General features: G+C 51.9%; 1 protein-coding gene across 4 annotated transcripts in view; it reads right to left on the reverse strand.

The window, feature by feature from the left end:
- Positions 1-23,420, reverse strand: part of PKNOX2 (PBX/knotted 1 homeobox 2) — a 252,099-nt gene that overhangs the window by 39,421 nt on the left and 189,258 nt on the right. For all 4 annotated transcript variants that reach the window (XM_045080383.1, XM_045080382.1, XM_045080380.1 and 1 more), the window contains 2 exons: positions 22,739-22,878; positions 5,009-5,180 (listed from right to left, as the gene is read on the reverse strand). In XM_045080383.1, coding sequence (XP_044936318.1) covers positions 5,009-5,180; positions 22,739-22,878 — 312 coding nt within the window. The remainder of the gene's footprint in view (positions 1-5,008; positions 5,181-22,738; positions 22,879-23,420) is intronic.

A 23,420-nucleotide genomic window follows, 5' to 3' on the forward strand; every position in this document is an offset into this window, starting at 1 on the left:
AGTGCAGGGTCCCTGGAACAAGGAATGGGACGTGGGAGAAAGGTGAAGACCAGGGATGGGAGAACTGCCAGAAAACAGGGGGATAAAATGGTGATGCGAGCCATCATGCATGACAAGTTCAATGACTTTTAAGTCAATAACATGGCACTTTGCCTCCAATGTCCTCAGAATTTGGAGCAGCAAGTGGTTCAGAGGGAAGAGGCAGGTGGGCTTTGGGAGTTAGACCCACTTGGTGCAAATCCCAATTCTGTAACTTATTGGCAGTAGGACTCTCACTCCTTGATCTTCTCCTTTGTAAAATGGGGATGACAAGAACTACCTCGTGGGGCTGTTATGAGAATTACATAGAGAAATGTGCTGGAGAACAATGGGTTTTGGAAGCTGAGTCTTGGGTCTTCCACCAACTGAGAAATACTGGCCAATTTACTTCATCACTGTACTTTACTTTCCCCATTTTTCCTGTAAAATAGGATAATAGTAGTGACTCTCTCCGCATTGTACTGAGGATTAGATGAGATGCAGCTAGAAAGGACTACTAAAACCAAGACCAGGCACATAGAAAGCTCTAGGAGAACAGTGGCTATAGGTCAGCATGGGGGCTGAGTGGGGGCATTGGGAGTTCGAGACCTGCACAGTATCTGTCTTGCACGCCTGCCTTGGGACTGGCAGTGTGATCTTGAACTAAGTGAGTTCACCTTGCATCTCAATCTCCTCATTTTAAAGTGGGGATAATAATACACACATACTTGTTGGTTTGAAGACAAGATTAAATAAGGTAATATAGGTAAGGTGTTTACAATAGCACCTAGTAAGTGCTCTATAAATGTTAATCACAACTAGCTTTGATTAGTCTCACTAGCATTCCCTATCTTGGTGTTGGTAAGATTCTCTGCTCCTATATAGGTGGCGAGAGTTGGGCGGCAGGCTGAAGTGAACGACTCTTGATCAGGGCCGCCTGAGGTCTCTGTGGACACAGAGCTCTGGCCCGGCTCCTTCATGTGCCTCCTTATTCACAGCCTCCAGCCTCTGGCCCTGCCTTTTTAGAGTGGGCCCAGGGGCCTGGGGGGCCCCATTTTGGAGCAGGCTTTGCGGTCAGGCAGCCATAATCTGTCCCTCGAGCCACACCAGAGTCTCATTAAAACGTGCCCCATAAATGTTAAAAAATTTACACATAAAAAAATTCCATGCATGAAACTGAAACCTTACGTTTAACAGCCTCGGTTTGAAATCTTGCATAATATATAAAACCTCGGCACTGCACTGGGGGCCCGTAAATCAGATTTTATAAAACAAAAAGCTTTTACCTTTCAAAGGGGTTTGGGGAACTTGCAAATTTTACAAACTTTACCAACTGCCAGTCAGAGGCTGCTGGGTCCAAGCAGGGGATCGGTGGGCCCGATGAGAAATGGGCCTGGTTGGGTGTAGGGACTTGGGGGGCAGAGAGTATCCCCAGGGAGCTCAGTGGGGGCATGCTGGCTTAGCCACCCCAGGGGTGAGAAGCCACCTCCATAGTTCTGAAACAGGGAGGTAGAGAAGGTCGGAGAGTGGGTGGCAGGGGATGAGAGTAGGTGGCAGAGAGAGGTGGGGAGTGGGGAGGTGGGGGTGTGGAGATGCTGTTGGCATTTATAAATGAGGACTTTACTGTCCCCAGGAAGAAGAGAGGTGGGGAGACCTTGGAAGGAGCAGGGTATTGGGAGCCAACAGACCTGGGTTCTGGTCCTAAATGACTCATTTCCCTTCACTTTTACAGTGTCCCCATCTGTAAAATGGGGAGTTGTATGTGCTGGACAGTCTTCTCTCAGTTGTGTTTTCCCTTAGCATTTTGTGACTCTTAAGTTTCTCTGTGGGCATCAGTGCTGTGGGAGCAGCTGGATAGCCAGGAGAGGGACGTTCCCTCAGAAGCCTATAATCTGGGAACCCCTGATCTTTGGGTAGCTCTGGGAGAGCGCAATCAGCCATTCCCATGGGAACTTGTCTGGGAGACCGCTGCTGGGAGCAGGGGAAGGGATCGCTCAGCAAGCCAGTTTGCTTGGAGGATTGGAGGACAGGCAGCTGGAGGTGGGGGGAATGTACATCCTAAGGGCTGACATGGGGCCTATGGGCTCTCTGAGCTTGGGAGAAAGCAGGATCAGAGCATGACCTGAGGGCCCGGGGAGGGACAAAGTTTTGGGGGACCCCCACATCCTTCTGACAATCCCATCTGTGAAAGTCAATATTCAAGGGCAAAGGAAAGCCGCCCTGACACACATATATATAAAAAATAAATCTCTCAATTATCTCAGCTCATTTGCTTGGGGTCTCTCATTTTATGTCCCTGCTCCGCTGCGCAGTATATCTGTCCGGATAAAGAGTTACAGTCCGTTGGGCTACGTGTGCGGGGTTGTAAAAAATACAGATGCCAAATTAACTGGCTGTGGCACTCAGCAGCTGATTGAGCTGATAATGACGCGATCTGACCTTTTTCTAATTTCTAATTATGTGCATCTCGGCTGTGCTGGCTACATGATTCTTGTTCTAATGACGGCTCCCATGGTTGGCCTCTCCAGCCGCCCCCTCCCCACGCAGGACTACAAATGGGGTGGCAAAGGGCACTGCTCAACTCCCCAAATGAAGTTGCAGGGTCTCTGCCCCACCGTCTTCTTGATGGCCAGGAGGAGACGCCAGAAAGGTGGTTCTCCTTTACCTTAGCGATACTGCATTTGAGATTAACCTTCCGGATGCCACGCATTTTTAAAGGACATTTGGTTCCACATGCCATCTTGTTAATTTTTTTTTTTTTTTATTGCCATGACATGAGAGAGGTGTATTAGCTCTACAGACGAGGAAACCGAGCTTCAAAGGAATTAAATCATTACAGTCGCACACAGGCTAAGCTGTGAAGCCAGGCTCGGGTCCTCCCTCTCCAAGAGCTCCTTCAACTCTCTATTCAAACACCTGACCAGTCAGCGGCCACTGACAGTGGCTAAGACCTAAGTAAATGCGGTCCACCTGGGCAGATGTGGTGTCTGAGGCTGTTCTGCCCACGGGACCGTTCCCAGCCTGATCACCTGGGATAGAAGTCCAGGGGACACCAGGGGTCTGGGGTCCCTGCGGCAGCCCTGAGGTATCCACAGCCCCAGGTCAGGTGTGCAAGGAGCAGACACGTAACCGAAGTCTGTTGGGCAACATCAAGAGATCGGATTCTTTGAGGGAACCAAAACCTGAGAGACCCAGGTAGTGTTAGCAAGGGGAAAGCACAGAGCTGCAGCCCCTTTTTGGTGAATTCCAGGTTATCCTAGAAAAGGAGGCTGTTCTCAGGTGTGCCTGTGAGAGCTTCCCCTGGCAAGGCGTGCGAGGTTTTTTGCCCCAGGACTCCTGCTCCTTAAAAAGGGTTCAGTTCCTTTCCATCACTCTGCCTAATTTGAGGTATTTTCTACCGACTTCGGCGTCAGCTTCTTTTTGTGTCACGGGATAAGAGTGGCTCGTGGCCCTGCCAGGCCCGTTCCAGCTCCCCAGAAATAGCTGCCTCGTGTCTCCTAGCCCTGTGGCTGCTGCGGGCCTAAATTCCCAAGACCTGCTTCGCAGGGGCAGTTCCGAACTGGTGACCCGCTGGGGAGGGTGGGGCCGGAGCAGCCTACAGGGAACCGGACAGTCAGGAGGCTGGGCTCCTGGGGCAGTGGGGCTGCTCCAGCCCAGCCGGGGGAGACGGAGGGCCGGCTGAGCAGAGCGGACCCGCGGCCCTCAGGTACCCGCGCTAACAGGCCTGACGGCCCGCACGTGCTCCCCTCGGCAAGTTCCCCCCTCTCCCGAACCGCCAGCCCCGCTCTCACACCTCACCAACCTCCAGGCCAGGCTGGCCTCTCCTGGCAGTTCTTGGGGACTCCATAGAACAGCATGTCCAGCTCCCGCGAGCAGCAGCCGCGCGGGTAACTCACAGCGCGTAATAACACGGAAGTCCCCGAAGGCGCGCTGAGTGCGCAAGCGCATGCACATGCGTGGGCAGGCGCGCGTGTGTGGGCAGGCGCGCGTGTGCGGACGTTCTCTTCCTGTTTTTGGTGCCACCTTTGCTTTTCCAGTACTGTTTTCCTTTTGGGAGCAGGTATTAGCTAAACTCTGGTTACGAGAGGTCAGCCCTATAATCAATTCACGGAGGAGAGTTTTGTAGTTTCCAAATTGACTATGCATGGTTTAGGTAATCCACCCACAGAAAAATCAGGAATTGTGGTTAATAATGACTCATTCCGGGATATCTATCGTGATGAATGAACAGAGCAGCTGCTCTGTTTCTCTTTCTCCCTCAGCAGACAGACCTCCCAGGGCTAGGAGAGAATTTGAGATGTCACCTACGGTAGTGGTTACCAAATCTTATTGATGATTGCAATTGCCTGGGAAACTTAAAAACATAGAATCACAAGGTCCCATCAAACGTACTGAATCACAATGCCCAGGAATATATATTTTAAAAAACCATGTAGTGATGATCTGGATGATAAATGGGTTTAGAAGCCTGGTCTACATGCCTCAGTTGGACAGGACCTCTATAAGCCTTCTCAACATGACTGTGTCTCTGGGTCTTTTCCTCTATTGATGTGTTTGACTATGCCTGTCACCCTCACTCTCCACACTGTAGCACACCAGCCGTCAACTCCTCCCTGGGCAGCCCAAGACATATTTATTAACAAGTCAGGACTCCTCAGAACAGCTACTATAGACCTTTTGGCTCCTGCGACCCTCCTTCCTTCCTGTCTGCACTGCAAAGGTGGAGAGCAGGGTGGTGGAATGCAGGTGCAGCAATGAGGAGAGAACACAACGCCTCTGGCAGCAAAACCTAAGCATGCAACTCTTCGTTTAAGGAATCAGCAATGGTTCTCAACTGCTAGAATGGGTGCATCTAGGGCCTGCCCCAGAGTGGGCACCCCACATTTTCTGTTGAATGAATGGAATGAATAAAAGGATCATTTCTAGGGCTTGTGGAAGGATCAGAGGGTGGGAAGACCCTAAGCCAGGGTGGGGGTTGGAGGGTCTTTACCAGATTGTCCAGTTCTGGGTCATCGCTGAAGAAGGGTTTGTGCTCCTGCTCCTGCTGGTGGACAAAATTCTCGATGTCCACATCAAAGCTGGCGGAGGTGATGCACTCTGAGCCCTGGGTGGCCTGTTCACATTTCTCAAACAGCAGCGTCAGGAGCGGGAAAAGAGGGTGCCTGCGGGGATATCAAGAGCTCACACATGCGCACAGAGACCTGATGTTGGCTGGGCTCAGAAGCCACCAGGGCCCCTTTCCCACACTCCCGTCTCTTCTTCTCCCGAGGTCCTACTTCTTGAGACCATCCCCAGTCCCCATGCCAGCCTGGATGCCAGCCCTCTCATGCCCTGGCATGGAGGAGCCAGTCTTCTGGTTCCTGGAGGCCTTAGAGGACTCTATTCCACCCCCCGCACCTGACTAGGTGCCTAACTCTTAGGTTAGAGAAGCTGCGTGGATATTGGGTGAGAGAGGAGGGGTATATGCCTTCACAGAAATAAGCGCCCATTTCTGGTTCAAGGTCAACCCAGGAAGGACATGTAGGAAGTATCCAGAAAAGTCCTGAACATGAGCAGTAGTGGTTTGTCACAGATTTGCTGGCCGTCTGGCACCAGCTGAGGGCAGCGGACATGCACACCTGTGTGTTTCCCAGTGTACACAGGTGGATGTGTGTGAGCTTGAATACGCGTCCATATGCGGTGTGTGGGTGTCTCTATCTGTCCTTCGTCTACTGGCTGACTCAGTTTAGGTCACACATCCCAGTTACACGTACGACGTCTCTCTGCACCTTTTTGTCAGTGCACACTTAGCACAACCGTGACTCAACAATTAATGGCATTGCTGTTCTCTTCCAAGATTGTCCCTGTGTTAAGGATCACTGTATCCTTAGGACATTGCCCTGCACGCTCACTGCAGGCACTTACTAAATATTTGGTGGCAGATGATGAATCAGCAAATGAAGACAGCATGAGTGTGAGCATGTGTGAGTGTGTGGGCGTCGTTCCAGGATGCATTATGTAAGCCAGAGTGCCTACTTCAGTGCCTGACAGGCTTTAGGGGTCCTCACATAGATATCACCAAGTCTGGGAAGCTTCCTTCACTCCCCCGCCCCTAACCTATGCTGATGGCTCTCTGAGCTCTTTGTTTTATTGTCTGCCTTCCTCACTAGACTGTAAGCCAGATGAGGGCAAGAGCCAAGCCCGCCTTACTCTTCACTGTGTGTCCAGAGTCTGGAAGAGGTATGTGGATTCCAAGAAATATCCATTGCCTATAATATGTGTGTGTCTATTTGCACATAAAAGCACACATCATTCTTATTTTTCTGCAGGACATGAACAGTGAGGTCTTAGCATCCAGCATGAGTGCCTGGGTTTCACAGATTGTTGACCCTTGACTGGCACCCTCATTCCCTTTCACTGCGATTCCAAAAGAACGTTTGCCAATGGACTCTCCTCAGTTCCTTGGGACCACACAATCCAGCTCTAGTCTTTCTGATTAAGCCCTGTTGGCTGGGTGAGGAGGAAGTTTGTGTGTTGGCCGTAGCTCCCAGGCCTCTACCAACAGGCGTGTTCTAGTCAGCATGGTCCGATGGAACTTTCTGCAGGGATGGAAATGTTCTACGATCTCCTCTGTCCAATATGGTAGCCACTATAGGAGGCCAACGGACACTTGAAATATGAGCGTGGTGCCTGCAACACTGAATTTTAAATTTATTGAATTGTAACTAATTTTAATGTAAATAGCCACATTTGGCTAGTGGCTAGCATAATGGGGAATACAATAAGCCCTGAAAAGGAAAGCAGACCATGCTTTTTCCCTTCCTGTACTCTATAACCACAGCAAGAGGAAGACTGACTATCCAGCCTACACAGGGTTTGCATGTAGATGGGGAACCCCTAGTAGCCTGTCCCATGCTGGGATACTAATAATTCTGGGCAAGAAGACAGAGGTGCTCAGTTCCATCCATACTCAGCCCTATACCCGCTGGGCACTCTGCTTGGGCTCAGGGGCAGTGGTGGACGAGGAGAGAGACATTCCTGCTTGGGACGAGCCACTTGGTGGGGCAACCTGCCCCTGGACACCATCTCCCGACCCTCATTTTGGGAACTGTTGCATAAACAGCTGTGCCCCCCACCCCCGCCAGGCTGCAGCCTAGGTTACAGTCTGGGGAGGATAAAGGGTCAACGTCTGGGGATGGTGCATTGGCAGCCCCCTGTGGCTAGAAGATCCATTCGACTCCTAGAGGAAGCTGGTAGGGCAAACAATGGTTTCCCTGACCCATCCGGCTGAAGACAAAGAGAAAACCAGGTGAAGGGGTTAAACTCCAGTGTAAGTCTTCATTTGCAGCCACTAATACCGCAGCATATTATAGTCTAATCTAACCTGATCCCAGTTTAATGCAAGATTCTCCTTGCCCTGAGTGGAATACCAAAGAAAGCCTCAGTGGCTGTAATTTAAGCAGAGCCCTGCAGTGGTTTAGCTGAGGGACATGAAAGGCAAATTCCAGACGGTGTTATGAATTATTGCGCCTTATGAACCTTCCTACTCTCAACAGATGCCTGCTGCCATTTAAACAGCCACTAGATCAATTAGGAATGAAAGGCACAAATCGACTCCGTACAAGGGCACTAAATTACCAGGAACTAATAATCCGCAGCATCGTGCCAGGTGGTGGGGGTGCAGCCCCGGCCCCAGCCCCGCAGGAGCCGCCGGTCACCGCAAGCTCCTTCCTCTCCGGTTGCAGGGAGGGTAGGCGGCGGCTGCATGGGGAGGGGGTGGCCTCTGTGTGTGCACACATGTGCACCTGGCTTGCATGTAGGCTGTCGATGAGAGCAGGTGTGAGTGGTGTCCTAGTGTCCCATCCTGTGTTGCTATTGTGCGTGCACACGACACATTTATGCAGGAGGCGAGTGCATGTGGGCCGTGGCCTCGAAAACAGGTTTTGCATGCTCTGAGTACAGTTTGCATATGCCCTATATTATATGTAGTGTGTGCATGCGTTATGTTATTTGTATGCAGTATGTGTGAGGGGTTTGTGGGTTCCGTGTACACAGCATGAATGTCATGTGGGATGGGGGAGAGGGATCTGCTAGTGATGGAGTCTCCCCACATTAGAGTTCAGGTACGCAGGGAGAGTCTTCTTCTTTGCCACTGTCCTTGCCCCTGCAGGGCAGAGAGTAATCAGGGAGGGCCTCTCGGAGGAGGTGACATTCAAGTTAAGCTTCAAATGGTGAGGAAGCAGTCAGGCAGAGATCTGGGTGGGGGGGTGTTCCAAACAGGGTGTGGGGGGAAGCAAAGCATTTAAGACAGGAATGAGCTTGGCACGTTTCTAGAACAAAATCCAGATGTGTGTGTGTGGAGTGAGGTAGGTAGGCTAGGAATGGAGGGAGATGAAGCTGAAGAGAGAAGCAGGTGTTAGATCATAGGCGGGAGGGTGAGGAAGGATGGGGACATTGTCAAACACTCTGGGAAGCAATGTGCAGCTTCTGTGTGAAGCCGCAGCATGGGCCCTTTTTATAAACTTCTCACTTCCAGGTGTCAGATCTCCCCAGAATGTGTGTGTGTGTGTGTGTGTGCAGGGGGGGCATATCTGGGGTGTTTTCTATGGCTTCTGCTATATCTCAAGAAGAAAGAAATATACTTTCTATTGCTGCCTCCCCCCGCCCCCAATTTAACCAGGGGCCCCTGGAGCACAGAGTGAACCTCGTGGATACTGGCATGGCCTCCTCTCTCCAGCCCCTTCCTGCCTGAGCCACACTATCAGCTCCCAAATTTCTTTTCTTATCTAACACCCTCCCCCAGCCACTCTAATCCCTGGATCCCTGAGCCTAGGGGCTCAGATGGCACCTGGGCTTGCCCACGGCTTTTGTACAAATGTTAGCCAAGGTCAATGAGCTGCCTGTGGCTCCCATGCTCTGCCCGCCTGGATCTCTCCATCAACCCAGACTGCTACCTGCTACCTCAAGCGTGGGGACTGTTGAGACACTCTGTATCACCCCCCACCCCTGAGAAACAGGCTGCTTTCCAATGACCTGGCTGGGTTCTGTGGCCGCAGTCATGCCACTGGTTCCCAACACAGTCCCCACCCCCTTCCGCGGCTGCCCGGCTCTACAGGTTAATCTTTATTTCTAAGCTACCTTCCAACATCACCTCAGAAGGCTGGAGATGAGGCCGGAAACCACTGCTGCAGGCTTAGGGTAGGGTGGGGTGAATAAGGCAGAGCCCACGGGAGCTGGACATCTTAGCCACCTGGGACACGAGTGGTCCTGTCTGAACCAGGTGAGGGATGGGAAGAAAGATTTCCAGATGGGTGTGGGATTCGGTTCTTTATTTTTGGCCTTCCCTAAGCTTCAGGTTGTCCAGCTACAATGGGTTTTAAGGAATTCCTCTTCCTGCTGTCCAGATCTGTCCCATTGCGGATCAATACCCTTCAGAGGCTAGAAGCAGGAATGTGGAAACTCAGTCCCCAGTGCTCAGGTGATGATGAACAAGATATGAAAGATGGCCATTAGACTTTATTTCCAAAGAGCGGAGGACATTTGACCTCCATAAGAACTCACCTTCTCCCTCCCAGATCTTTCTCCACTCTTCTCCCCCTGTCAGCTCCTGCCTGACCGCCCCCTCCACCCCAATCTCTCTTAAGCCGTTCAAAATTTGGAGGAAATAAATCTCACTGCACTAATTCAGTGAGAGTTTGAGCCTCGTCAGTGCAGAACAAATAAAAGGAGTGAACTGGCATGACATTTTACTGCAGAAGAGAGGTCGTTTCCAGCCACTAATAAAAAGGATTTGACACAGACTAATAAAGAGAAATGAATTTCTCTAATGGCCTAATTTAGCACATTCAGCACTGTGCCTCTGCCTGGGTGCTGGGGGCGGGGGGTGCAGGTGGGAGCCGTGAGTGCGGACAGAGCCCGGAGCCGGGAGACGCAAGGCTGGAGGAGAGGGGAAGAAGAGACGATTTCGAATAATATTTGATTATTTCCTTTTTCTTTTCTGAGCCCCTACCCCCACCCCCAGCCACACGGCCTCTTCTCAAGAGCAACGGAACCAAAATCAAGCTCAAGATACGCAGTCTCTGTTAACGATCCAAAGAAATAAAGAACGGCTCTCCCCAGAACTCGGTCCTGTGCTAGCTTAAGGAGGTGATTAAACCGGATGTGTTGATTTCTACAGGGGTTTAAGCCATCGTTTGGTTTAATTACTTCTGACATTTCTGCCTTCGCGTTTTTTTAACATCACCCATTGGCTGGCCTGGAAGGCCCAGTCTGGGGCTCAGCTCTATGGGGCTGCCCCCACTGCCCCACCCCGGGGAGCAGATCGGAGCTAGGCCAGGGTTTTGGCTGTAGCCTTTGGCAGCGGTGAACTCTGCCCTCTCTCTAGCCACCGAGAGCCTGAGCGATCCCCGGCTCCGGCCCCAGGTTTTCTTCAGGCCGAGCAGTGTTGCCCACACCACCTGTCTCCTGGTGAGGCTTCTGAGAGCCTCCCTGGGCAGGCAAGCCCCAGCATAGCCCATCTTATGCCTCTCCACCTCAGGACAGATATTAACATAAACTGGCCTGACAGGTTTCTCCACCACTTGCAAAGCCCCCCCCCTCACCCCCCCCACCCCCACCCCCGCCCCGGGGTGGAGACCACCACTTCCTTGGTAATTCATATACTGGTCCCTAACTGCAAGTTCCCCTGACAGACTAAAGCTCGTTTCCTTTTGTTAAAAGGACTCTTGATGTTGGACCCTTTTCTGCTTCTCTTCCATCCTCCTGGGGCAACCTGGGTTTTTCGGAGAAAACAAATTTTTTGGACATTTCTTCGTAGAGGACCAGAAATACAGAAGCAGGGGCAGGAACAAGTTAGAAAGAATGCAAAAATACAGAGCTTCAGGGAAGCTCAGAAGCAAAGAACACGAGAGACAGAGAAGAGATCCATAGACAGAGAAGCAGAGCACCACAGGCTGGGGGCGGGGGGCGGGGGCAGGATGGTCACACGCAGGGGGGCACATTAGTGTTGAGTTCTCTTTCTGGGTGATAAACCTTGTGATTCACAGTCATGCCACTCTGTCACTTCTGAACCTCTCAGCCATCCCTTCCCTTGTGACCTTGGCCAGGACTGCAGACCTCAATTATGGGTCCAGCCAAGTGTGTGGCAGCCTCCCTGACTGTCCTGACTGTCCACCTCCTCTCCCTGTCACTGACCTTGGAGCCCAGACTCATCTGGCTATGGGGAAGATGGGCAGAGGAGGCCCGGGGTCAGCCCTCACCCCCTCCCTAAGCCCTGGCTGCTTCTTCCAATGGGAACAGGGGCCAGAGCCTCCAAGGCCCTTCCTAGCTGGGATGAAGGATGGACTGTTCAGAAGGTGGAATGGTTGGTAGGAGAGCAAAATTTTGGGGTGGAGATGTTCAGTGATGAGCCGGTGGGACAGTGCCCTGCTCAGGATCAGACTGCAGCAGAGCACATGGTTCCATGGGCTAGGGAGGTGGGGGAAGGCGGGAAAAGCAGGGACTGGGCTTGCTCTGCAGTCACCCCCTCTAGTCTCCACTGACAAACACCCTGCAGATCTCAAGTTGCCCAAGGCCCACCTTGGAAACTCTATCCAGGGGTTGGCACTTTGATCCTTCATTTCCAGTGCCTTGGGTCAGAGGTCACTGGGATCAGAGAATCACAGACAATGCCCTAGAGCCACCTTCCAGGACAGCCCCGTCTTTTTCCTGGGCACTTATTCAGGGCCAAGAAGCTGCATGACAAGTATTCATGAGCTGATAATGTCCACATCCTCAGATGAACATTCCAGGGGCTTCAGGCTGTGGCCCCAGACTTTTCACTAGTTATTTCTTTCTTTTTTTTTTTTTTAAAGATTTTATTTATTTATTTGACAGACAGAGATCACAAGCAGGCAGAGAGGCAGGCAGAGAGAGAGAGAGAGAGAGAGAGTGGGGGGGGGGGGAAGCAGGCTTCTTGCGGAGCAGAGAGCCCGATGCGGGGCTCGATCCCAGGACCCTGAGATCATGACCCGAGCCGAAGGCAGCAGCCCAAACCACTGAGCCACCCAGGCGCCCCTCACTAGTTATTTCTTAACAGAGTTGGCAGAGAATAGGGTGTTGGCCAGACGGCAGGTGGTCCCTGACCCCGTCTCTTCACTAATCCCCTTCACCAACTGAGGCAAATGGGACTGCTCACTTTTGCTCCTGCTGCTCCTGCCCTCGAAACTCTGTCCCTGCATCTCCCCCTGTCCCTCCTCGTCATCCTCGGTATCCATTTCCAGATGCCGTCCATTCCATCAAGGCTTCCTTGTGGGTCCCTTCAGCAAAAAAGCAATGGCCTCCCCAGAAGCATCCTTGGAAATGCTTTGGGGTTTCTATATTGACCTTGCTTACAGTTTAGGATGAGAAGCTTGGTGGCCCAAAAAAAGCATAAGCTTTGGAGTGAGACAGCTGTGTGACTTGGGGGCAGGTTACTGACCTTTTCTGAGCCTCAGCTTCCTCTTTTATGAAACAGAGCTAACAGCACCTACGATGCAGGTTATCCTAAGGATTCAATGAAGAAACACATAGAGTGTCTGGCACTCAGAAAGCTATCAATTAATGCTTGTTCCATTTCCCTGGGAAGGTGTGTGGGCACCTTTCTTCTTCAGAGCAACATTGACACCATCGGCTCCAATAAATTTCTATTCCCATATCCACTGACTCATTTGGCACGGAAAACAAGCCCACATGCCAATTCAAATAGAGGCACAGAAAGAGGAGGAGGAGAGGCAACGTACGATTTATCAGAACTCAGAACCTCTCTCTCTCTCTCTTTTTTTTTTAACCAAAAAAGCACTGCCAGTAGGAATTTATTTTTATTTCCCTTATGACACTCATTAAATTCTACTAACTATAGTTGTTTGTGCACAGATCTTTCTTCTTCATGATGTGCTGAGCTGCTCTGGTCCATGAGCTCGTCTTCTCTCTTTTTGAATTCTCAAGGATCAAGCACAGTGCCAGGCACACAACAGAGGATCAATAAATATTTGGTGAATCAATGAGCAGGAGCAAATGAACCCTGGGAAGGAAGATTCTAAGACACAGTCCTTAAGTTCTTTGGGGCTCAGACTCCACCCCTGAACTCAGATCAGACGTTGCCATCTGGCAGCTTCTAGCTACAACGGCTACAAAAGGACCTGTCTTCTTTGGGCTCTACTGGGTGTATGCAGGGTGGGGGCCGGCAGGGTCCTGGAGGGAGGGGAGTGAGCGTGAAGGAAGAGCTCGCCCAGCCCTCCATTTCTCCTCCCCTCGAAGGCACCAGATGGAGGGAGCAGAGTGGGGTGGGGGAGAACGAGCCAGCAGCTCCTGGTTGGATTATTTTTACTTCAGGTGTGACGTTGAAACCATGCGGGTGTATTTTTAGTCCTGCCTAGTGGGTGGTGTGTTCGCCTGGGTTGCCTTGGAGAGGACTTCTTCGTGTTGCTAAATTGGAATCGCATCTGCTAGGGTTCCTGGGCTCCAACCAGTTCTCTACCCTCCAGGTGGGTGGACAGGTCCATTCTTGGAAAGGGTGGGGCCCAGAGTGCGCCACAGTCTGCTCTGTCTCCATCCCTTCATACACACACACACACACACACACACCCTCCCAGCACCTTAAAAATAATAATAACAATAATAATAATAATAATAAATGTGAGAGCTCAACGAAGTGATTTCTGAGCAAGTCTTCAAGGCCAAGAATACAAACAACCTAAAACTTGAGACGGGTAGAATCTCAGGTCCAGCCCCTTCGTTTTAAGGAGAGGTGACCTAGGCACAGAAAAAGGAGGTGTCTGTCCTCAGGGTAGCTAGTAAGAGGCAGTCACAGCTGCAGTCCAAGGCACCAGGGATTCAGCCAGTCCCTACCACCCTCCCCCCTCCCCCCCGCCCCACGCAAGCAGCTTGGGGTGTTATGGGGAGGGCGCTCTGTCCCTGCTGCCTTGGTCACTGGTGGTGACTGAACACACCCCCCACACACTTTGTGGCACTTTGTGAGTTACCAGATGCTTTCCCCTGTGCATTCCCTGTGCATTATCAAATGCTTTTCCCAAACATTCAATATCCTTCTTATTCCCATTTTACCAATTTAGCAAACTGAAAGCGTGTCGTTAAGTAAGGATATCAAGCTCGTAAGTGACTGAGTTGAGATTGAAATCTGGGTACCCAAACTCCAAATTTTGGGCTCTTCCTTCCCCCGTGTATCGCTGAAATCACTTCCTCCTTCTTCCCTTTCCTCTTCAGTCCTTGGCCTCGCAGACCTGAACCTCCATGTTTACCCTTTGAGCATCAAGATCACAGCAGCCCAAGAGAACCTCTGTCTTAGCAAATGAGGCTCCCAAAGAATCTTCCGTCATAATAATCGTACTTCTATGTGTTCAGGGAGGGCTTTTACATGTTTGCAGATCTTTCGTGTTCTCGTTTGGTGGCCACCCTGTGAGGTAGGAAGACAGCTTATCTTAAGAGGTTAAATAATTTGCCCAGCGGTGGGGGTCAGAATTTAGATGGACGTCTTAGTTTTTTGTTCTTTCCACTTGACCATGAAATGGACTAGTACTTGAGAAAATCAGAGAGCGGCACCGTCGTTAAAAGAAGGTCAAGACTGGCTGAGCACAGCCCTGGTGAGAGCCCCTGGTCCCTAAACCCTCAAAGCCCTACCTGCTGGTTTTCTCCTATTCCACCCCACCCGGTCCACAGCAGCAGGAGGCCCAATTGCTGGTTGTCTTCCCTCTTACGAGGGGAACAGAACCAGTCTTGTCCTTCTCACAGAAACGACTCATGAATGCAGCCACTGTTCACCTATGTGTCAAGCACTTTCAGCTGTTAGCATTGGTTACCTCCTTTAATCCTCCTATAACCTTGTGGGGATTAGAGTCAGTGGGTTCCAGTCTCCTGATCTCTTTTCAGTGTGCCTTATTCTGGCAGGGTACCTGGACTTCCCAGCTGGGCTTGAGCCAGGCCGGTGAGCTGGAGAAGCCACAGGACCCACAGCCTCTGAACACACCTGTTCCCTGCACCAGGCAGCTGCAGCCTCTGTGTCTGCCAGCTTGGGTTGGGGGCCCTGCAGATGCCGGCAGGAGAGGCAGGAATAGGCTTTGCCTGGTGCCAGGGGAGACTTGAGCGTGGTTTTACTTCCAGATTATGGCTCGAGCAGGATCACTCCCCTGATTATAGTCAACAGCAGAAATGTTATCTCTGATGCCAGGGAATCCAACTGCTTCCAAGAGCAGGGAGTCTGCTGGAGCCCCCGGCCCAGAGAGCCCAGCCCAGAACACAGCCTGGAACATCTGCTCCCAGCATCCAGTCTAGAAGCCTTAGCATGAAGCATCTGGTGCCGCCTTTTCTGCTTGGAATGGCTGAATTTCTCCCACATTCTTCTTAGGCCACCTCACCCAGCACATTCCAGGAATGCCTGAGCCCAGTGCCAGGGAAGGCATAGGGTTAAGCCCCAGGGTCGACTCACTGGAGCCAGGACACCCTTTGGTCACAAGGTGGAAGTGTTCCCTCAAAGACACTTCATTAGTAAGTGCTTGTTCCCAGGGTCCTGGCCAGGCAGCTGCTGAGGGGGACAGTCACAACAGGACCCAGCCCCTCTGTCCAGCCCCCAGACCTTGGGGATGCCTCCCACAGCATTGACCAGCCCAGCCCCGGGAAAGGCAGCTTGGTGATCATTTCCCTTGGGCTTCGTCTCCCTTGAGAAAAGCAGTGTAACTCTCCCACACTGTGCTCTGGGCCAGAAGGCTTGCAGTCAATCCCATAAATATTTTTTTGAGCCCATCCTATGTGCCAAGTTTATAACGACCTTATCTTTCTCCTACTCGCTGGACTGACTCTTCTTTATTCAAAACCCCTCTTGGAACTTAACACAGTGCTTTACACATTGCAGAGCTCACTACATGTTTAGCTGAACTATAGTATGGAGATCCCTTGAGTGGGGATCCTTTCCAGTCCTGCTTCTGGCTGTCTTGCCTCTCAGCATTCACCTTCTAGCCTGACCCATCCCTGCTCGCACTTCCCCAAATGTCTGATAGCAGCTAACACCTGCAGCATGCTCACCAAATAGTGAGGTTCTTTACCAGGCAGCTAACGTGCATCCTCTCATTTATTCCTATAACAGCCCTGATGAAGAGACGGCATTATTTGTAGCCCTATTTTACAGACAAGGAAACCGGGGCCCAGAAGGCTTAGTGCCCAAGGTAGAGCCAGAACGTACACTCAGGCAATCTAAACCCAAGGGCCATGTTTCTAGCCCTGAATTCCAACCCAGACCGCTTTGCATCCTGAACAGGCCAAGGGGATTCATGCTGGCCCCTCGCACCTAAAACACCGCTACCCCTACCCCCTCTCCCTGCGGCCCCCCTCTACACAGCAAACACTGATCTGTGTGTCAGGTACTCTCTTCTATTCTCTAATTTTAGTCTAGCTGTTACTGTTTTCTTTTTTACAGTGGAGAAAACAGAGGCTCAGAGAGATTAACTCACCCAAGGTGACAAAGCTAGTGATCACCAACGCTATTTCTAGAGCGCGTTGCCTTGCCCAGCTTGGCCATTCTACTGAATTTACGCCTCTAGTTCTAGGGCTGCTGGAAGCAAGCCTGGAGCCTTGGTGACCTCTGTGAGGATTGTCTCAAGAGAGCGACCTGAATGCTTCCCTGCCCTGTTCGGATCTCTCCCTAGCCAAGTGCGGCTTCTAGACGGACCTGGTCAGGCTGAGATGGGCACAGTGAGATAGGGCTTCCGAGATGGGCACGGTTTTTACTGGACTAGAGCAGGACTCCAGCTCAAGCTGCCTACAGGGAGGACTCGTACCGGGAGAAGTGCGGAGTCTGTGGTTGAGAAGAAGAGAGATAAGAGCCACCCCAAGACCTGGACATGTCATGGGGAAAGGCCAAGACTCTGAAAAGCCAGGAAACTTGCAGGGAAGGAGAAGCTGGTTGGATCCAGGAAAGGTTTGGAATGTACTCAGAGAAGGTGGAGAGGTTGGGCTGAGAGTGGGGCTTGGCTCAAGCAGATGGGAAGAGACAGACAGTGCTGGGTAGAAACTAGGAAGGAGAAAATTCACTGCCTCGGAGTTAAGGTGGAAAAGCACAATCGCAAACACCTACTCCATGCTAGGCACTGTTGGAAGTATGAATTCATTCAGAGAGAACGTTTTACATTTAGAACCCAGAGGTAGACCAGACAGGCCAGTGAGGACTGAGAAATGTGAGATCATGGCTAAAGGCATGAATAAAACCATTCCAAAGAACTGGTTTTAAGATGTATTGATCTGTTTATTTCCCCTCCAGCAAAAAAAGGGGGTGCTTGTGTGACTCAGTAGATTAAGCGTCTGACTTTTAATTTCGGCTTAGATCATGGTCTCAGGGTTGCGAGATCGAGTCCCATGTTGGGGTCCGAGCTGGGCATGGAGACTACTTGGGATCTCCCAGTCTCCCCCTGCCCCCTCTTAAAACAAACAAATAAATAAATTGGGGTGCCTCCGTGGCTCAGGCTGGTCATGATCTCAGGGTCCTGGGACGGAGCCCCGCATGGGCATCGGCTCCCTGCTCAGCGGGGAGGTCTGCTTCTCCTTCTGCCCCTGCCCCTGCTTGTATTCACACACTCTCTCGAATAAATAAAATCTTATAGAAAATAAATAAATAAAAATAAATAAGCATAAAAGAAGATGTACTGATCCGTTTAAAATCAGAGACTGTGGACCCGCAGCTTGGCTGCTTGTGCAGCACGCAAGGGCCTCAGCGGGATCCCATCGGTGGCTTGAAATGGGCCATGGTGGGGGCGCCTGGGGTGGCTCAGTGGGTTAAGCCGCTGCCTTCGGCTCAGGTCATGATCTCAGGGTCCCGGGATCGAGTCCCGCATCGGGCTCCCTGCTCAGCGGGGAGGTCTGCTTCTCCTTCTGCCCCTGCCCCTGCTTGTATTCACACACTCTCTCGAATAAATAAAATCTTATAGAAAATAAATAAATAAAAATAAATAAGCATAAAAGAAGATGTACTGATCCGTTTAAAATCAGAGACTGTGGACCCGCAGCTTGGCTGCTTGTGCAGCACGCAAGGGCCTCAGCGGGATCCCATCGGTGGCTTGAAATGGGCCATGGTGGGGGCGCCTGGGTGGCTCAGTGGGTTAAGCCGCTGCCTTCGGCTCAGGTCATGATCTCAGGGTCCCGGGATCGAGTCCCGCATCGGGCTCCCTGCTCAGCGGGGAGGTCTGCTTCTCCTTCTGCCCCTGCCCCTGCTTGTATTCACACACTCTCTCGAATAAATAAAATCTTATAGAAAATAAATAAATAAAAATAAATAAGCATAAAAGAAGATGTACTGATCCGTTTAAAATCAGAGACTGTGGACCCGCAGCTTGGCTGCTTGTGCAGCACGCAAGGGCCTCAGCGGGATCCCATCGGTGGCTTGAAATGGGCCATGGTGGGGGCGCCTGGGTGGCTCAGTGGGTTAAGCCGCTGCCTTCGGCTCAGGTCATGATCTCAGGGTCCCGGGATCGAGTCCCGCATCGGGCTCTCTGCTCAGCGGGGAGCCTGCTTCCTCCTCTCTCTCTTTCTGCCTGCCTCTCTGCCTACTTGTGATCTCTCTCTGTCGAATAAATAAATAAAATCTTTAAAAAAAAAAAGAAATGGGCCATGGTGGGAGCATTTACACAGTGGAACTTAGCCAACGCTACAAAGCGGGGCTCTCTATCCCCTCGCCCCAGTAGCCAGTTCGCCGGCTCGCCAGCCTGGAACGGTGGTGTATTTATGGGGCGAGGGGATTCATTAAGTAGGCTCCGTTCAGTGAGCACAGCTTTGGTGCATACTCTGTCCAAGCGGCCGACTCTAAGGTCGGCCAGGTGCCAGAGATGGGACAAAGGATAAAACAGACACAGAAGCTGCCCTCACGGAGTTAAGGACCTACTGGGGGAAACGGAAACACTCTTCATGCAATCATGAGCCATGCCACAGAGGAGAAATACGGGAGGCAGCAGCCACCCACCCTCTCCTCCTGTACCGCAGCTTGATTTTCCAGCATTTCCAGTGCAGACGCAAAGCACACGGCCCTTGCTAGTTTCTCATGGCTCAAGCCTGCAGCTCAGCATTCCCTATTGATAGCGGGTAACTTGTTCCGCGCTGGGCAGGCCCCTTCTTCCAGTTCTCAGAGAGCTTTGAGTCTTGCAGGGGAGAACCAACGCCCTAGCAGAGCCTTCTCAGCAAAGCCGACCTCCTCCACCTCCTCCCCCTCCTCGCACCTGGCCAGGCCTAGCTCCCTGCCACTCTGCTGCTCCCCAGGACATCATGGTTTCCATGGGAACCCACTCACTTCAAAGGGGAACGAAAGAGACTGGAGGGGAGGAGGGAGAGCGAAAACTGGATTAACCTCACCCTCCTGGCCCCATCTCTGCCGCTTGGCAACCTAACCGCCAGGTCCTGGCCAGCACCCAACGCTGTCCATCAGCATGCAGGGGGTGGGGTGGAGTGGGGTGGTCTGAGCTAAGTTAGAACTTCTTGGGGGAAAAGCCCCAGGGGTGAAGTGGGGGCGGCTAGGGAAGGAGAGAACTGAGCTAGGTTCAAACCTGCGGTCCCCACTGCATGGGGCATCCCCTCCTCAGACCCCCACTCAGCCTGGCTCCTGGGCCACAAACACAAACACAATTACCCGCGATGTGCATCCAGTCATGGGATCTGCTCGGATTAGACTGCAATGATTAATCTGAGTGGGAGCTCCTGGTTGCCTTGCTGATTAGCCCAGATGATGCTCTGGTATGATCCAATTAAAGACAGACTGCCTCCCCTCTCCCCCACCACACACACACACACACACACACACACTTTCCACATCAGAAGGAACTAATACATTTCATTAACACGTCCTCATACACAAATAAAACCTCGGGGGCACTGGCAGGCTCCCTAGGCTCACGGGCACACCCCTCCCTTTTGTCACACAGTCCCCCTGCCCCCCTGCAGGTTCCTGGCCAGAGAGGAGCCCCCTCGACCCTTCCTTCGTCTGTAGTTCTGGGAGGGGCCACAGTGGGGTCTCCCAAAAGTCGGTGCTGGGCACTAATGTGAAGTGAAAGAGTCTTGTTACATTTATTGACAAAAAATGCCGACTCCCTGATGTGCTTTGGAGCTGCCAAGCTGCCCCAAGGCAGGCAAATCTAATTAAAATTACCCGACCCTTCAGGAGGCTGAGCTCCCTCCCCGGTCATCCTGCAAGGGCTGTAGAGAGAGCAGCTGGTACTAATGGGAGAGGTGTGGTTGTGGGAGAAGACCCCGGGCCCCTGGGGCAGGAAGGACTGCAGAGAGAAGCCTGTCAAAGGTGCTGGTTGTCCTGAGATGCTGGGCCGCCATGTTTGGCCCTGCAGTTGGAGGCAATCAACCTGGGGTTCCTCCTTCATGGTCAAACAGCTGCAGAGGTGATTTGGGCAAATGCCAAGGGCTGTTGGGGGCTCAGCCCGGTGGGAGAGGGTATAGCTCAGGTGGGCAGGTGAGCAGGAAGAAGTGTTGGAGGAAGATCTGGCCGATTGTATTTCAAGTGACATCATGATGGGCAGCTCCCCTGGGAGAGGTGACCCACTTCTCCTGCAGGGTGGCCTGGGTGGGAAATGAGCCTGGGGTCTTGGGAAGGACTGGGGAACCTATCTGATTCGTGGCAGAAAAAGCGTAGGTTCTTGCAGGGGCTCTCATGATTTTCTTAAGCTTACAGGTTAGCTTCTGTCGGGAAACTCAAGCTCAGAGAGATTAGTACACAAAGGAGGTGGGACACAAGCCTGGGGTTCCAGAAACTTTTTGTTATACCACTAATCGGGGGCCTTTCCAGGCTATGATCTGTGCTCACAACAGGTCCCTGTTCCCTAGGAGTCTTCAAAATGCCTAGGATGGTGCATACAAGTCACGTGCATACAGTCAAGGGTCTGCACCTCTAAACAGCTCCCAGGTGATTCCTTCTGCCAGGCCCTGGGCCATCCTGTGGGTTACAATGATCTACATGGAGTATGGCGGCTGTCCCCCCAAGCCATGAGACCATCAGGCTGCTTTCAGAGGCCAGGGTACTCTCCTCCGCCTTCTCACTCTCCCCACACAAGCACAAGCCCACCTTACAGTTTCATTTCTAGGTGAGCGAGAGGCTCATCTCCCCACACCCAGCTGCTCTGACCGCTGGCCATTCATGGAATGCAGAGGCTCTGGTCCTTCTGGAAGGGCCTACTCCAGTCCATTTCTCCTTCTGGTGGACTCTCTTACTAGCCTTTATGATCAAACTCAAATATTGCCTCCTCTGTGAAAACTTCTTTGTTAAAGCTCTGAACACACAGTGTTCGTTTCTTGACTGTGTATCTGTCCATTGCCACACATTTGCTTTTACAGTTTTCCTCTCTTTCCCCAAAGCAGGACAGGAGCACTCCATCTCTCTGACAGGTACTGTGACCAGATCTGGGGGTTCTCCGGGTTCAAAGCGGGGCCGCTAGGCCTGGCCTCTGTGCCCGGCAGAGTGCGGCCCAGGCACGGTGACTCATGCTTCCCCGTGGGCGGGGAAAGTCCCTTGTGTCAGGATCTCTGGGTCGGGGCTCACTGCTCCGGGCTCCATATTGGCATTAGGGGCCTTCGGCTCACCTGAGCAGCCAAAAATAATGCCAACGGTCATGATAGTAACAGCAGTAATTACCACCACCATTCCCAGAAAAGCACTGTCATTGTGGGGAGGAGTGAGGAAGGAATCAATCCTCTTCCCCTTCATCTGGGGTGGACCATTCCACCTGCTACTGATCCTGGCACCTGCTGCGATGTGTGTGAGGTCACAGGTAAGACGTGCTTGCTGAGGCATGGGAACGGATGTGCTCCCACTAGTGAGTGCGAGGAAAGGTCCAACCTCACTGCTCAGGGCTGACTCAGGCATCTTTTCTAGGGGTGTGGACTCCGCAGACATAATGACTAAAATCTCTGCTGGGGCTTCGTTCAGGCTGCTCTCGGACAACGGCCACTTCTCAACCGCATACACAGAACAGCCAGCCCTGGTGCCCCTCCCACCCTCTATGAACACTCAGGGCCGGGCCCTGCTCTCAGCGGGCTCCCCATCTGGAGGGAGGCCGCGGAAACCCACACAGCCACACACCACAGCTCTTGCTAGAAAACAAAGACAACCGTGAATCCGATGTTGATGTGCTCCAAGGACCAGCTGCATTAGATTCATCTGGAATGCTTTTGAAAACATTCGTCTTCCTTTTCCTATAGCTTGACCTCCTGATTCTGCATTTCTGAGCATGGAGCCCAGAAACAGGCATCTGGATAAGCTCTCCCCAGTGATTTTCGGGCATACTAAAGTTTGGCTAATGCCAAGTCCTGGATGGTCATGGCAGATGTTCAGTGACCTGGTGGACTTCCTGGAGTGAAGACCACAATGGGGGACATGCAAGGAGAGCGTCCCGAGGTGGCCGTCAGCTGAACTGAGGGTTTCTGATGCCCACGAGGGCTCAATGCCTAGCTGGGATGAGGAAAGGGTCCTTCTGGAAGATTGTTTCCTGGGTTCTTTTGCCCCTCACTAGACAATTCCAGGAAGATAGTGTCAACCCACAGCGGCCAGCTGAGCTATGTCCAGAGTGATCTGAGAGAGAAGGTGGTGAGGAAAGTGGCCGTTGGCCATGGTCTTTAGGAGCCCACCTGCTGGCCTGCATGCTCATCTCGCAGGGGTGAGCTGGAACGGAGGCTGCCTCAGCGGGGAGGGGCGGGGGCGGGGGCTTCCAGACACAGCTGAAGTGTCTCCTACCTGTACACAGCTCGCTTGTCAGCCTCCAGCTGGGCCTGGGGGTCAATAGGGGCACTGGGCACCGGTGTGCTGGCAGCAGCTGAGGGTGCGGAGATGTGGACAGCCTGGGTCTTAGAGGGAGCCTGAGCCGTTGCTGTCATCTGCAGAGAGAAGCAAGGGGAGGCGGCAGGTTAGTATGGCCAGGACAGCTGGTCCCCGGGGAACCGTGAGTGGGTAACAAGCATCCATTTGTTTACGTGCTCCAGTGAGGAGAAAGCATTCTTCAGATCAGAACATTCTAGAGAATGATTGAGGACCATAGAAAACCAGGTGGGGCACCAACACTCTTCAAAAGAGATGATTCTTAATGCAAATGAAGGTGGTGACCTCTGCCAAGATGCAGAAAAAACCCACAACGGTGAGCCCTTTAAATCGGGCTTATGGGTCATTCGGGCTGTTCTGGGCAGTAATAAGTTGATTTGATGACTTTGAAGAGCAGGAAAAAAAAAAAGCTGAATCGTTCTCATTTGCGTAGAGCTTTATTCCATTTCACTCGAGCCAGAAGTAACTGTTTTAATGTTTTTGATTGATAATTGAATGGCTTTCCAAATTTGGTTTCCCTGGAGCTTGGAGGTAAACGGATTTTAGTGGACACTGGAGAGAATTCTGTTCTTAGCTGTAACAAGTATTTTGGGTAGTGATT

This window comes from Mustela putorius, unplaced genomic scaffold (assembly GCF_011764305.1).
Source record: "Mustela putorius furo isolate JIRA1106 unplaced genomic scaffold, ASM1176430v1.1 tig00000460_pilon_pilon_pilon, whole genome shotgun sequence".
NCBI lineage: Eukaryota > Metazoa > Chordata > Mammalia > Carnivora > Mustelidae > Mustela > Mustela putorius.